The sequence below is a fragment of the Anser brachyrhynchus genome (genome assembly GCF_964034855.1).
Source record: "Anser brachyrhynchus genome assembly, chromosome: 5".
In the NCBI taxonomy this organism is placed as follows: Eukaryota; Metazoa; Chordata; class Aves; order Anseriformes; family Anatidae; genus Anser; species Anser brachyrhynchus.
The window spans coordinates 34,236,406-34,251,751 of record NC_137699.1 but is presented as its reverse complement, the minus strand read 5'-3'; the positions used below and the strand labels follow the sequence as shown (position 1 = coordinate 34,251,751).

The 15,346-nt window shown below is 45.3% G+C and overlaps 1 protein-coding gene across 6 annotated transcripts in view; it reads left to right on the top strand.

Annotated features, from left to right (window-relative positions):
• LRP4 (LDL receptor related protein 4) overlaps positions 1 to 15,346 on the top strand; it is an 89,655-nt gene that overhangs the window by 46,683 nt on the left and 27,626 nt on the right. For all 6 annotated transcript variants that reach the window (XM_080594638.1, XM_080594639.1, XM_080594636.1 and 3 more), the window contains 4 exons: positions 5,301 to 5,447; positions 11,372 to 11,488; positions 13,543 to 13,656; positions 14,120 to 14,236. In XM_080594638.1, the coding sequence (XP_080450764.1) occupies positions 5,301 to 5,447; positions 11,372 to 11,488; positions 13,543 to 13,656; positions 14,120 to 14,236 (495 nt within the window). The remainder of the gene's footprint in view (positions 1 to 5,300; positions 5,448 to 11,371; positions 11,489 to 13,542; positions 13,657 to 14,119; positions 14,237 to 15,346) is intronic.

Below are 15,346 nucleotides of genomic sequence, written 5' to 3'. Positions count from 1 at the left end.
CTGAAATGTCCAAGGTCTTTCCTCATCAAGGAATACATGTGATAGGAATACAAAAGCAAGCTTGGCCTGGAAGAGGAGGAAGAGAAATGGTATCCAACACAGGCCTTACAACAGCAGGTAAACAAAGTGCTAGAGGCTATTAAAAGCTGTGCTACAGAATTCACTGATTTTAACCCCAAATAAACAATTAGATGCTCATGGGTTCCTGAAACAGAAATTAGAAGTGCACTTACCAAAGCCAGGGCAAAATATTCTGCTATTTTTTCTTCCCTCCAGAAATGCTTTTTGCTATATCCTTCCATACTTCTTCTGGGGGAGAATATTCACAGCCTTGTGCCTGTCACTGTTAGGATTTCTTTTTTGCTCTCATTTTCCATTTAATTCCATTGTTCATACTCCAGTTCTGTTATACAGCCCTAGATTTTTCCTGTATGTCACTGCCAAATATTTGTGCTGTATTCTCGCAACTTTTCAATATCCAATTATATCTGCTATCCTCTGCCAGGGACTTAGATGGTAGGATTAAAATAGTAAAAGCTGGCATTGTCATCTTTTTGTTTTGGTTGCATCTCCTGTGGTAGTGAGATGGCTCAGAAATATCTGTCTTCCCCTGAAGGTTTTCTGGAGGCGATGAAATGCGGAGTCTGTCCCTGGAAGGGAAGGAACCCAGGGCTGTGTGTTGCTCGGTCCTGGACCAAAACAATGAATGTTCTTTTCAAAGGCCTCTGTTTCTGAACTGAACAGCCTGCAACCGTAGGTCGTGCCAAATATTTTAGTACTTTTTTTTAGGGTTTTCTAAACGTGCTGGTGTTGTTTTTACCTTGCAGTATAGAAGAAATAAATTGATACTTAGCCATGATTAGCTGTGCTACTGTGTTATGTGTACACGTGGAATTACAGGATGGTACAAGCAAACTGATGGCTGTGAATCTAATACTACTACTTTTAAAAATAGCAGTAAGAATTTCTGTGTTAGGATGAAGGGGAAAAGATGCAACTAATAGGGTGGCATGGAGAGGAAGAGTCTCTTGCATAGTCGTTTCTTGGTACCTGGAAAGAAAGAACATGTGGAAAGGCAGCAGGGTATTGCCTGTAGATGCCAGGATCTTTGGCAGTTGTTTGTGCAGTATTCTTGGCCCTCATCCATTTGAGGTAACTTCATAATATGTGAGAAAATCCTGCTATTTGCTAGAATGCTGCAAGGGCCTGACAGAAGTGATGGACCCTGAAGAGGAAGAATGTTTAAGCAACAGCCTGTGGAAGGTGGAATCCCTGCAAACTAGGGGTAAGAGCTGCTATCTGTCACTATTTTCCCTGAAAATAGGAGAAGCTTTTCTCCTCCTGGCATGCCATCAGGATTTAAAAGAAAAAGTGTTTTCAGTCTCCCCTAAAAACTTGCTGTTGCTAACAACAAGGGGTACAGAGTTCAGTTTGATAATTATTCTGTCTGCTTAAGTTTCCTTTGTAGTTTCAGGGACTCTGTTGCAAATACAGGGCTGTTATGTAATAGCTCTGAGCATTGCGAGTGACCTCATCAGCAAAACGAACCTTTGTAGGACTGGCCAAGACAGGCCAGGAGAGTTGAGTGATGTTAGCTCAGAACCTGGCAGTGTCTCTGCATAGCTTCTATATATTGTTTTACATATATTTCAGTGTTAAAATATGTCATTTTTTGCCTCTTGCATAAGCAAAATGATTTTGGAGTACAGAGGGTTGTTAAAATGTCCAAGCCTCCAGTGTGATGAAAAGTTTTAGGAAAATTGCTTGTCACGGCTAAGCCCCAGAGGCGCCCCTTGTTCTTGCTCTGGAATAATGTGCAGAAGTGTAAGAAGATATTTCTGCTTTGATTGCTGGTCCAGTTGCCTGAAGGGCAGGCGCTGACTTCCGTTGTGTTCCTGGACCCCTGACGGACCGGCCTTGAAACGTGACACTGGAGGTTTATGTTCCACCCTAATGCGTTTGGTTAGTCTTCAATCTCACACTCCCCATCTTTAGTAAGAGCTCAAGGTTAAAGAATAAGTCTTGTGTTGAGGCTTCTCACACCAAATGCTCTTCTTCCGCTTGTCTTTGAGGTGATGGAAGAAAACGCACTTCTCATCTTTCTTCTTCCTGGCCCTCTCTGGTTGCAGAGGGTGCTGTCACTGGGGCTTTGAGCACTGGGAAATAATCATGGGACACCAAGGGTGAAATACTGTCCACATTGAAATAATTGAGAAAATTCCTGTTATCTGCAGCTTATCCCAGGCTTCATTCAGTCTCTTCTTTGTATTGGATAAATGCTAGTCATCCGGAATTGGTTCTTCTGATGCTATTTACAGGTTGAAATAAGTTACTGCATTAAAAATGGTCATCTTTCAAGGTGAGCAATAGTTGTGCTCTCTGAACAGTGAAGTCCAAGTGTAAGATGAAGGTAAATCCTGATTTATAAAGCATGTCATAAAGACTAGAAGGTTAGTTAACTTCAAGATCACAAATTGCAAAGCATTAGACTCAGAAAGGTCATAACATACTGTGCTTCACTAGTCTAAATTTACATAATAGTGCCATGGGTACAGGCTTGTGCATATACAGGAGCAGAGCGTTGTACTTGGGTTATAACATACCCTTCAACTCCCAGCGGTTTCTGAAGCCTGATAAAAACACAAGCCAGAGGTGGCTGAACGTAGCAACTTTAGTGAGGTGGGAGGAACAGGTTAAAACGTGTATATTTATATAACCTGATATTGGTTGCAGTAACTTTTGAAGATAAGCGCGTTGAACAATTCAGCTGGTTAAGTTGTAGTATGCAGATTTCCCAGCAGTTTGAGACTGCTGCACTAATTCTTCCCTCTGCAATTGCAGAGGTGTTCCTCCATGCTGCTATCCAGCAGCTAAAATAACTCTCACTTTTACTTTTTTTTTCCCCAACTTCTCTCACTTGTGTTTACCTAGAAATAAATTATTGAATATTTTCCTCAAGTTTAAGAGCTGTTTGTCTCAATGTTTGATCCTTTCCTGTTGCTGAAGCTACCCTAGGTCATGACATGGTGGGGTCTTGGCAATATAGAGCAAGTTGCTGGTACTTTTATGTATGTTTTTAAGGGTAATGAGGATAATGATCATCCTCTTGGTGTACTCCAACAGGAAGGGATATTGGAGCTAAAAGCAGTTAGAATAAGTGCTTCGGGTTACTGTAATTTAAACAGCAGCTACTTTAATTACAATATGCAGCTGGTTCTGCCTTTGACTCTTGGTAGGCTCCAGCAGAAGGTGATTTGTCCTGAATTTCCTGTGCTGTCAGTTTGAAGGAACTTCTGCTTGACCTTTGGGGAGGCTTGTTGGTTCTTCTGAATTTCGTTGTGATTATTTGTAATAGTCAAATGTATTGTGTTGATGATGTGTTACTTTTCCTTAAGGATGTCTGTGCTGAGTTTTTTGCCTTCTGACTCACATTAGGGTTAAACTTGTCTTTTGAAATCTGTATCACTCACTCGCTGTCTTTTTGAGCCAGGCTTTGCTTTGGCCATACCTGGTAAGCTCATTGAGCATCCGTGACTGCTCTGTCCCCTATCATTTCTGTGTCCTTCTTTCTGTTCCTTGTTCACCTTATACTCTTCCTCCTTCTGTCTCTCTTTACACCACATATTCACTGCTTTCCCTAGCATCTACAGTAATGCCTTAGATGTGCTTTTTCTACTAAGCCTTTTAAAGATAATTTGTAGCAGAGACGGGAAATAATAAAAAGCTTACTGCACCCATGGCAGCCTATGAAAGGGAAGACATGGCAGCCGATTTCATTGGCCCAATTCAGTAGCTCATGGATGTGCTTGGGAAGTAGTTTGTAGCGCGGCCTTGCAACAGGCAGTATAGCAGTGGGGGCAAGCAGCAGGGGCTGGCACTAAACTCAGCCAGTTTTGTTGCAGAAGAAATTTATCATGGTATTCCTCTAGGAAGAAGTTCATCCCCTCGAAACTTAAGTCTTAGTTTAACTTGTGTAAGAGGATATCTTCACTGGAGGGAGTTCTGCTGTTGAGAAAGCTTGCAGAAGAGTTGCGTAAAATTTTGCAGATAGTGCTTTTAACAATTAGAACATGAAATTATGAGGCTTTTTTTTCTCTCCATAGGATTTTGTGGTTTGTTTGCTACAGTCGGATATACTAACAGTAACAACTGAGATCAATAAGTCTGCAACTAGATAGGTTGGGGAGTCATATCTGGGGATACCACTTGTGGCAGGTATCCCCCTGTACTTCTTTCCTTATGATTTATTTCTTATGCTTAAAGCTTTAAATTTGTTTGAATTGCAGCAAAAAGGAAACACCAAAAAAATCCAGTCACAGATTAGCCTGAGGTGGTTGTTGATTGATAGAATAATCATTTATTTAACAGTGATATTGATTATATTGATCATCTAGATAACTTCAGACAGAAGTTCAGGTATGACTTCTTCCCCTTTGAGAGGTGGACTGTAGCCTGTTCTCTCAAGGCAGAGACTTATTCACGGAATGTGTGGGATAACATCTTAAACAGTTGTATTTGCAAATGGGTGAGAGTCAGAGTTGAGCAGAGCATTGTTCTGTAGCTGGGAAAGTGGAACTCCTTAAGCTAACATTAAGGCTGAAAAAAAAGTTCTTATCGGATTATAGCTTGATATTTGGACTGCATTTTCTTTTGGTCAGTTTGTAGAGCTGAAAATCCTCTTCTCTTGCTTTCATGAATGTCAGTTATGCACACGGCAATGTCACAGGTTAATCTCTGTCGCAGGTTAATTAATAAATAAGAAAGAATGTCTTCTTTATTTTACTGAAATCTCTAAAGCTGTGACATGTAAAAGGTTGGCATCTAGAAAGTTCAGAGTCTGGAGAAGATCCCTGATAACCCTCTGAAGTAGAGTCTTTGATATTCCTTCTGTTGTGTTGTCAGAACTAAGTGCTAAGTGGAGCAGCATCAGTGCTGTGCTGTAGAAGACTGAGTCTATAAAATAAAAAAAAAAAAAGGGTGTTCCGATGCCTGGGATTCCTTGAATTTGATTGTGACTAGTGCTGAGTTATTTTCCAGCTAACTGATTCCTAAATCTCTTTTTGGCAGGTTGCTATTTGCTGTTGTCTTCAAATAGCTCCATTCCAGGAAACTGTGGATAGTGCTCGATCTCCTATTTCAACAGTGTGAGAGGGATGAATGTTTTTCTTTGTAGGAGAGTGTATGTTCGTGCACGCAGTGTGTACGTGGAGAACAATTGTAATGTCAGTTTATATTTAATGCGTGTACTATAAAATAGAGGCACATCTTCAAAATATCTTTTTCCTTCTGTTCCTTTGCAGGTGTATCGAGTAGCACTGAATGCTCCTGTGGACGTAATCACTTTACATGTGCTGTCAGCGCTTTCGGTGAATGTACGTGCATCCCTGCTCAGTGGCAGTGTGATGGAGACAACGACTGTGGGGACCACAGTGATGAAGACGGCTGCAGTAAGAATACCATTTGTAACTTGTGTTTGTGAAAGCTGAATGTTTTAACCGTGACAAGTAACTTGAAACAAACCGTGTGTAAGAAAGCAAGATACTCAGCAGTGAGAGAGCTGCGCCTATGGAAAACATGGGCAGAGACAGTTTCTTCCTTTTGAGTGAGATGTTTTAGTTCTGAGATAAATTCTCAGTGTTCTTTTCTTTTTTTGTGTGTGTGTTCTGTTGCAAACCGTCCAACGAACTGACATTTTTAGAATCAGTTCCAGTAGGTTTTTCCTCAACCATTATCTTTTTGACACATCCCAGCCTGACTGACTTTCCTATAAATATTTTCAGCTTGGATTGCTGTCCTCAGACTGCCTGGTTCTTGTAGGTGTTTTCCTGTAGTTCTTGGGAGAGTCCTGCCTCTGCTTACCTGGCTATGACGGGAACTGTTTTTCTTGCAAATCTGAAGCCCTGCTGTGACGGGAGCCAATTATTCCGTGACATGTTTGTTTCCTGCTCCAGATCATGTTTACAAGCCATAGTCCTGTAGTAATAATAGTAATAAGCAACCTACCAGCTGTCATGCCAGCTTCATAGACTTTCTTTCGTTGGTGTCAGCTCTCTGGCTTGCTGACAGTGTCTGGCTTGGAAGCCTTTGCTATACATGCCCAGAGTAGCTCAGCTGCCTTCCTGTCTTGTGCCAACAGAGACTGCTTTGGACTGTCCCTAACGAAAGCTGCGTGCGAGAAGAGGAATGGTTTTCATTCTGCCCTTCTACAAGTACTTTGAAGTCCAGTGTGGTGTGAATGAGTCTTACTTCCTGTGGCAAGGGTGAAAGGACAACTGAGTAAACTTGGCCTGAGGATTGATAAATAGTTCTGTTTCTCATAAGATACGCCAAATCCCGTCCTAACCATCCCCCAACAGAGCCATTTTTGCTCTGAATTTAGCATCTGTATTGTACCTCCTCAGCTTGTAAATGTGTAGCTCCTTGGGACGCAGACATGCTTGCCTAGCTGCATGTGCTGTTGTACAACGCTACTTGGTTTAAAGAGCCTGAAAAATAATTTACTTCTTTTACGTTAAAGCTTACTGAAAGTAGCATTCTGTTTCCGTCTCATTTGGGAACTTCAGGTAATTCCTGTTGAGCTACAACACATTCAAGTACAGTAGATGTTTCTTTGTTGCCAGAAACAGCATAGCTACTACACCTACCAGTCCCACACAAATGTATTTTGTGATGATGTGAGGATAAAAATATCCCAGGCCTTTTACTGAAACTGATGGAAACTTTTTTTAGAAGAATAGTCTTTCCTCTGCCTTCTCCATAATCACCAGTCTGAAGCTCAGATGCAAGAGCTTAGGTGAAGCTTTACTTCTAAACCTCTGGTTTGGCTAAACTCAGTTTATGGTTTCTGTTGAAAAGACACCACTTCCATATCTGGTATTTCTTGTGAGTAAAGTTTACTTCATGCTTCATTATTTTATTGGGCTTGGTAAATGTGCTTTTCCTTTAAAAGGCATCAAAGGGCATCACAATTAATGCAGTGCCCCTCAGGCATAGCCCTTTTGATTGAAGGGTTGTGGAAGATTGGGTGTTGATACCCTTTTTTCTTCTCTTTTGTATTTTTGACCAGCAAAGTGCTTAAATACAGTTTGGCAGCGCTGTTGAAAATGTTTTCTGTTATTCTGGAACTAGTCTTTCCAAAAAATGGTTGGTGAAATGTAGTGTCTCCTTTTTTTTTCCCAAGAGCAGGCTAATGGACATTTCTGGACCTACGGTCCGCTTGATGCAGAGCTCAGCAGCCAGGTCTGTGTGCATACAGATATGTAGCTATGCGAGTACAGCTTGGGGGCAGGCTACTGGTAGGATGAACTTTTTGTAATTAATATTTAAGCTAACTCCTCATTCTTCTTATGACTGAGAGTTTGTCTAATCAAACCGTATTGTTCAGCCTGCTGTGATCCTGATCTGAGCACCAGTCACTTAGTGTCCTTGGGCACAAAGCAACCTGGGCACTGCAGGCAACAGGGATAAAGTGTTCAAAGGCCAGTGGGACGTGATTGAGGCTGCGTTTCACCTTATAAACGTCCCTTTCCCCCTGCTCTTCCCCCTCCCCTTCGGCTTGGCCATAAAAGAGCACCCTGTGTAATAGGAGTTGGGAGAGGGGGAGGAATAGCAGGCCTACGATAGACCTAGCTTTGCTGAAACTTTGGATGATGTCCAGTGTGACGGTGCAGAGGGATGAGCTCAGGGAAATGGTTGGAAGTTCAAAGGCCTTTTTGTGGTGCTCACTGCAAGTTGACAGATGTGCTCTCTTAGGCTGTCGCTGGCCCGCTTAGCTCTTCCTGACGGCTCCCTTTCCTTGTGCTTGTTCCCTCTGCTTGGGGAAGCAGGTTAGTTCCTATCTTTGTGGGCATTTGTCTGTCTTCAGCTCCATCCCAGGACTCGCCTTTGCTTATTTCTTTCAAGAAGAATACTGCCGCTTTGCTCAGATGTGGAGAGAATTGAATAGGGAAGGGGGGGGTTGAGGCTTAGTTGTGTTTACTGTTGCAGTACCTAATCCTGCTCTGAGTAGTGGTAAAACCATGTTAGTGCAATCTAACATTTTCTCATCAGTGGAAGCAGTGCCTATGACGGCCTTGCAGCTATCTTAGGAAGTAATAAATGTCGCTAACTTTACCACCGCCAGAAGTGGGGCTGAAGTGCTAGAGCTGTCCCAGAGTCATGTAATAATTGCTATCAAAGCTGGGAAGAAAATATAGGTGTTCTGTTTCCAGGCTTCTGACTGCTAATCCAGCTTGATAATCCAGTTTTTCTCCCTCTCTGGCAATGGAAGGAATCCTTGATGTTTCACGTGTGTAGCCATGTATTCTTCTAATTAAGGGAGGGAGAAGATGGAGGCATGGCTTTTAAAGTTAGTTAAAGCAGTAAAATCACTTAGCAAATTGTATAGCTATTCCACGATGGCAGAAGAAAATATAGTGGAGGTTGTTTGAATATCCTGCACTGTGTTTTCCTAAGTGTGACACCGTAACTTTTAAATTTACTCTTAACTTTTGAATTTTCAAACCATTTTTTTGAATATACTTACAACAGCACTACGCATTAACTCTGGGCTAATGATATGCCCTCAGCTTTAACTCCATAGGAAAACAACTCAAAATATGAAGAAATAAATGACTAACAGAAGGGCTGAACAATAATAGCCCCAGAACAAAGGGCTGTACAGTGGAGCTGAAGCTGACGTGTGTAGAACTCACAGGAGGACATGCAGGAATGTTTCAGTGAGGACAGTTTGCTTTTTAAAGGGGAGAAGGGATCGTGGGCTGGGAGGAGCAGGGCTGGGAAGAAGGGTTAGGGAGAGACAGCCCCTGCGTGAAAGCTGCTCCTGGAATCTCCTGCGTTTGCCTTTGAAGCATCTGTTTCTGAACATTATTAGATTCAGGTTACGAATTTACACAGATCCCTGGCCCGATCCCATTGGTGGTTCCTAAGCTTTATGAAACATCAGCCTTCATTCATTATTTTTTTTGTCTTAAGTGTTTTTTCTTTTTTTTTTCTTTCCATTTTCCTTCCTCCTTTAAAGGAGAGCTCCTGTAGAAGGGGATTTATCTCCCCCCTGGTGTTGTCTGGGCTGGCACATACTTGCTGTCTGCTAGGGTGGGAATTAGGTCCTCCTTTGTATGTGGCAGTTTGTGTTTTGCTCTCTTTCCCCTGCTCCTGCTCCCCCTCCCCTGTGGTTGAAGCTCAATTTTTATATTTAAGGGAGAGTATGAAATTGGCTGAACTGCTCCCTGTAGGGGTGGAATTTCATTTTGTGTTGTTACCTCATGAAGGGATGCAGCAGTTCAATGGGATAATGGTATCAGCTCTGAACCAGTGCTAATGGCCTAACCCTCTGGGAGCCTGAAGAATTCTCCCCTGGAGAGTCAGCATGCAAATTCCCTTCCAGGCGGCTCCTGTGCAGTCCTTTGGTGATTAGTCACGCTGGGACTGGGCAGAGCAGACAGAAAAGCATATGCTGGGGGGATGGTCTTAGTCCCGAAACTGCAGCTGAGGCCAGGGAAGGTTTGCTCAGCATGTGAAGTATGTATGGGAGCTGCACTTGGGGGAGAGAGGGCTGATCTGTGGGGCTGACTCTCTGAATCCAAATATCTGTCTTGGCTGCGTTTGGAAGCAGAGTTTGGATTTCTTTCTCCTTTCTATCTGCCCAGGGGAAGAAGGAGGCTCTCCTCCTTCGCTTTGATGCAGCAGCACAGGGCTGCTCAGAGAAAGCACCGCGTAAGGGAGTGGGTCAGCCACGGGACGACCAGGGTGCTGTCAAGCTGTGAGGGTGACGATACAGATCTGTATGCCTCCCTCTCCTTCGTACCGCTCTGAGGCCTGGAAGTGGCTGAGTGTGATCTGGACGAATACCTACACCGAGACATCCTAGATGTGATGGGAAGAACCTTTTCCTGAGGGCTGGTGCCACATTCTGTATTTTGTCACCAAGCGTGGTGTTCAGCAGTGATGTCCTGTCAAGTACAGAGATGCCTTTGCCTGCCTTGGTATGGGAGTGGCTAAGGTGATCCACGTCTGTGGTTACCAAAAGACATCTCTTACAGCCAGTCTGAATTTAACTGCAGTAGTGTATTCTTAGGGGTGGGAGGCTTTTAGGCCAGGCACTCGGTATGAAATGTTGGAGGACGTTCTATAAAGAGCTGTGGACGACTCCGTGCAGTGTAATCCATACTGTTCCACAGGGCGCTGGCAGCAGTCCTGGCCTATGTGGAGATGGAGGGCTGAGGAAGCTGGGAAAGCCGAAAATGTGGCTATTTGTTCCCTTATTAAATCCTCCTCCTTGTGTGCGTGGCTGCTGTCTTCACCTTCTTTTAAGCCTCCCGCCCCCCTTTGCACCCCCACCCCCGGGGCAGCGTTGGCAGGGGAAGAAGTAGAGGCAGAGCAGAGGAGGGCTGACCCCCCTGCTGACAGACGGGAGATGCTGTCGGCAAGCTGGGCTGGGATGAAAGGGTTTCAGGCACTAGCCTCTGCGGCCCGCTCCCCTTCACGTCGCTGAGCTAACGTTGCTCTTTGGAGAACACACCTGTCAGGAGCGGTGTCTTGTGCAGCCCCTTCCCCACCACAGCTGGCAGCACTTAAAAGCATGAGCCTCCCCGGGTTGAGGGTTTCTCTCATCTGTGGGGGCAGGACAGATCTGATGCTCCCCCTTGAATTCCAGCTTTGTGGCTCTGGGCCTCCTTGAATGCTGTGGATTTGTTGTTCCGCTCGGTTGCCAGCAGAGTTCCGTGTAGACGAGTGTCCCATACACCCTCTCCCTCCATCCCTTCTGGAGACCTTTAGGTTTGAACCCTATTGCCCGTACCTGAGGCACAGTGAATTTATCCTCAGCAATGGGTTCCCGCCTCTAAGCTTCTCACAGATTCTTCAGACAAAAAAAAGCTGGCAGAGTCCCCAGGCTGAAACACACTTTTCATGTGTTTTTTGTTGTGGCATGTGCCTTGCAAAACCCTGTTCCCCAAACCATTGTTTCTGATGGTTTTTATCCTAAAGAACTCACTGTGTAATTGAAACGGGATGGACTGCACTGGGAAGCATGCAGGAAAACGTTGATGTTGTAATTTTTCTTGTTATGAAACGAGTGCCATTATGGGATGATAGCAGGCTTAGGGATGAAAGAGAAAAAAGGAACTCAGTGGGGAATTGTGATGGCTACTCTATTGTGGAAAGGTCAGCGCTCCTCTGGGGAGGAAAGGCTGACAAGCTGCAGACCTATCCTGCCCCCCCCCTCGGAGGCACATCTCTTCCTTGTGACTTGAAATTTCATGTCTTTTGTTTCTAAGAGGTGTAGCCTTCTCCCATCAGGAGGGAAGGAACTTCTTTTTCAGGAAGGAAGCCGGCTGTAGCTCCATACTGAGGTGTTTCTTTGCTCTTGCAGTGCTGCCCACTTGCTCCCCCTTGGACTTCCACTGCGACAACGGGAAGTGCATCCGCCGGTCATGGGTCTGCGATGGAGACAACGACTGCGAGGATGACTCTGATGAACAGGACTGCCGTAAGTCACCTCTCGGAGGGGAGGGGGTGGTGCTGTGCCTGCCTGCCATGGGTGGGGAACGTTAGCCCACTGTTACAGGATTTTAAGAGTTTATCCACTGAGGCAGACCTTTGGCTTGCAATAAGCTATATCCTGCCTCTGACAGAGATGTGTACCTGATGTCTGTAGCCCCCCCGCATTGGCACCTGGCTTGCTGTTCAGATGTGTGTCCTGGGGGAGGGGGTGCTTCTCTGTCCAGCTGGAGAACAGCTTATGCCCTGCAGCTTTGCTAGTTAATGTCCCATGAAGCACTTCCCCGAGCTGAGCGCTTCATGTCCTCCCCTGTTCGTGGAAACGCCTAACCCCTGCCAAATCCAACTGAACTGCCTGTCTGGCTGACTTCCTGTGGCCTCAGGTTCCACTGTCTGACTTTTCTGCTGTGCTGGGTTGTCCCCAGCATCCTCTCCCTTTAAACTGAGCTTCCTGAAGAGAGAAAGGTGCTGTAGTTATGCTCCCCACACAGAGACCAGTTACCCTGAAAGCTGACTGACTGCTGCCGTATGAGGTTGCCATCTTCAGAAGAGCTGCCATGGCAGGCTGCTAGCTGTGAGCACTGCTGTTGTGCTGCTACAGCTTACTAAAATTGAGTGAATTTTGCCTGAGCCCTTGCAGCTCAGCCCCCTCTTTGCACTTCGTGTTGAGGACCAGGTTTACTTGTGGTAGGCTTCTGTTAGCAAAAGGTGGTCAGGCATGCAACTTTCTTTCTTCACAACAGATCATCCAGTCTGTACTTGGCAGCATGTGCCAGGGAGCCAGCACATTGCATAGCCCTTGAGCTTCAGATTCTCTGAAACTGCAAAACTGTGCTGGTTGCTAGGGCTGGCATCACGCTGCAGTTAGGAGCAAAATTTTGTGCTGCCCGTTTGAGATGATTGCAGCTGGTCAATAAGCATCACTCTGCAGTCCTTGAATTCTCCAGAAGTTGTGTGCACAGTGCTCCAAAGTGGCTCTGATGGAGGAACCAGAAAAATAAATCTCTTGGCTGTAAAATATTCCATGTCATTTTAGCCATTTATGCAATGCTTGCGTGCTAATGAATTCACTTTTTGATCAGCATTGCCCTGATCTTTGCCTTCTGGGCAGAGGACTGGGAAGCAGGGTCTGGGGATTTGACATCCTTGTGATGCTCTGGATGAGAGGACTAAGGTTGGTTTTCCAGTCTCTTTTCAAAGCTTTTCATAAAAGAAAAGGTATGTAGGTCTGGGTCTATTCGGTCTTCTGTTTTTCAGAAAAGGTTGGAATGCCCTCATATTTAAGACAACAGTAGAGAAGGGTGTGATCAAAAGTTTTGGAGACTAATGAAAGGAAAAAGGCATGGTTCTGAGGATAAGAGACTCCTAGGGAGTTGTCCAGACTAGCACTTAACCATAGGAGGGTTTCGGTTGGATTAAGGTCTTCAGGTGCTAATTTTGCAGTCCCTTTTTCTTTCCTCACTGGCCTGCAGACAAGCTTTTGTAGAAGACTGGCAAAGAGTGGAATGAGGCTGCAAGTACTGGAGAGTTTGGAAGAGGAAGCTGAAATTTTCTCTCTCCCTTTTCAATGAACATTTCCTTTCCTTTGAAGGTAGCTTTGGTATTGTGGGAAAAAAAGGTGGAGGTACAATTCTGACAAAGTATTTGTTAGGTAATGATAGACCATATTAATTGCTTTAAAAAAGAGGCCTGTGTTGCCTCTTTTTTTTGTGGGGTTCACTTGAACCAGGCTTGGAGCTATGCAAGAATGCCAGCGCAGGGTGGGTGGCTCCATTATTCTGTTCCAGGTCCTTCCTCCAACCCATGTTCTCAGGTTTTAGAGCCCACTGTGCTAGCAACTTGCGGTTGGAGTGGAAGAGAGAGACTCAGGGAATATCGCAGTGGCCATCCTGATGTTGTTAAGATAAGGGAAATTAACTCTCCAGTATAGTGGTATCCGTGGAGGAGGAGGTTGCTTGATCTGTGACATGCCACAGGTTTGGTGTTTGCTAAGGTTAATCTTATTGCCTTGTCTTCACCTTATTCTCTGTCGTGTCCCTGCAGCTCCACGGGAGTGTGAGGAAGATGAGTTCTCATGTCAGAATGGATATTGCATCCGCAGCCTATGGCACTGTGATGGAGATAACGACTGTGGAGACAACAGCGATGAGCAATGTGGTGAGTAGTGGCCCTGCCAATACCATGAATGACAGTGATGGCTGCCTGCCCCGCTGGGGCTTGAAAAGGCATCGCACAGACTCCCACCTGTGCAGTTTTAGGGTCCTCTTAGTGTGGCAAGGGCTCGCAGCTGGCTTATCTGGGCTGGGCTTGTGGGATATTGTGTTCCCATGGCTGGCTGGGATCTCAGGTTGTGTGGCTTATTTGCCAGGCAAAAATCACTTGAGGCTTGTTATTCCTTGACATGCAATTGTGAAGTCCCATGGATTCCTTTCAAATCCTGTGCTCTGTGTCTGCTAAATGAGCACTGATGGTTTTGTCCTGGCACGGCATGACATGGAAATGTATGGTTTAATGAGAGGTCTTGTTTGTCAGTGCCCTAGGAGCTTCAGGAGCATTGTGTGGTTGTTTCCTGGGTACTCTGAGAAAAGACAAGGCTTTGTTTGTATTACTATCTTTGCAGACATGAGAAAGTGCTCGGAGAAGGAGTTTCGTTGCAGTGATGGCAGCTGTATAGCTGAGCACTGGTTCTGTGATGGTGACACTGACTGCAAGGATGGTTCTGATGAAGAGAATTGCCGTAAGTGCTCTCCTTGCTTTGTAACCACAGGAAATAGCCTTTTGGACCTGCTCCTGTCTTGGGGTTTGGCACGTTTTCTGCAGCAGAGATCAGAAACGAGTTAGTCCTGCCTGTACTGGCAGCTATGCTGCCTTCCGTTGTCTACCCCAGAGGGCATGAGAGGAGGATGGTATGCCTGTTGTGTTACCTCACAGAAATACTTAGTCTGTTCCTGGCTGCTTCTCTGTTGCTTCTCATGGCTATATGATCTTGACTCAAAGCAGGGGGCTTATGCTTTAGTGAACAGAGCTCTGTATAAAACTGTAGGAGCTGGAGGGCAGGGAAAAAGGGGAGAAAACTGCTCTCTCCTTTATTCTCTTGTCTGATTCCTGCCTGAAACTTCTTGGGGGACTTTGCCCGCTGACAGCATCCTAAGGGACTGCATGTTCCCAGCTGGCATGCTGAAAGGGCTGCCTGCCTGCCCAACCCCTCTTCACTCAGATGCTTTACTCAGGACCTTGTCAGATAAGGGCTGATAGGATGAATTAGTTGGAAGCTGATTTGACTGATGGAGATGGGGGAAGGTGCGGGTGTGAGAACCCAGAGCAGTTTTCTCCTCCACCATCATGGGCTTGTGGCAAGTGGAACAGGAGTCTATTATGTCCCTTCCTAACCCCCACTGCTCTCTGCCATGTCTCTGAGTGCATTTAGTGTCTGTGGAAGTTTCAGCGGTCCCTTCCCCCACCCTGCTTTCAAAGGCATTTTGCAGAATTTGTTCTAGATAGCAAGAAACTTCAAAAAGCTCTAGGAGGGGGGGATCAGGGCCGCCAGCTCCTGAAGGGCAGGGGAGTGGATGCATGGGGGAGTTGTCTTTTATCTCTCCAGATAATGAGAGTTGGCAGCAAGCCAGGGGCTGCAAACATTTCTAAGCTGGGAAAAGGCTCTAAGAGGAAGCCAGCCTCTTTCCCTCGCCTTTACCCCTCTCTCCTTTCTCATTCCCTTGCCTGTTGCTCCATGCAGGCCATGAATAGGCGCTGGGGAAGTGAGGAAAGATGTTTCAACCTTGCCTCCTATGGAGGTGGAAGGGCAACCTGAATTCATGCCCCTACTCCTCTGAGTTGAAATGCTTCT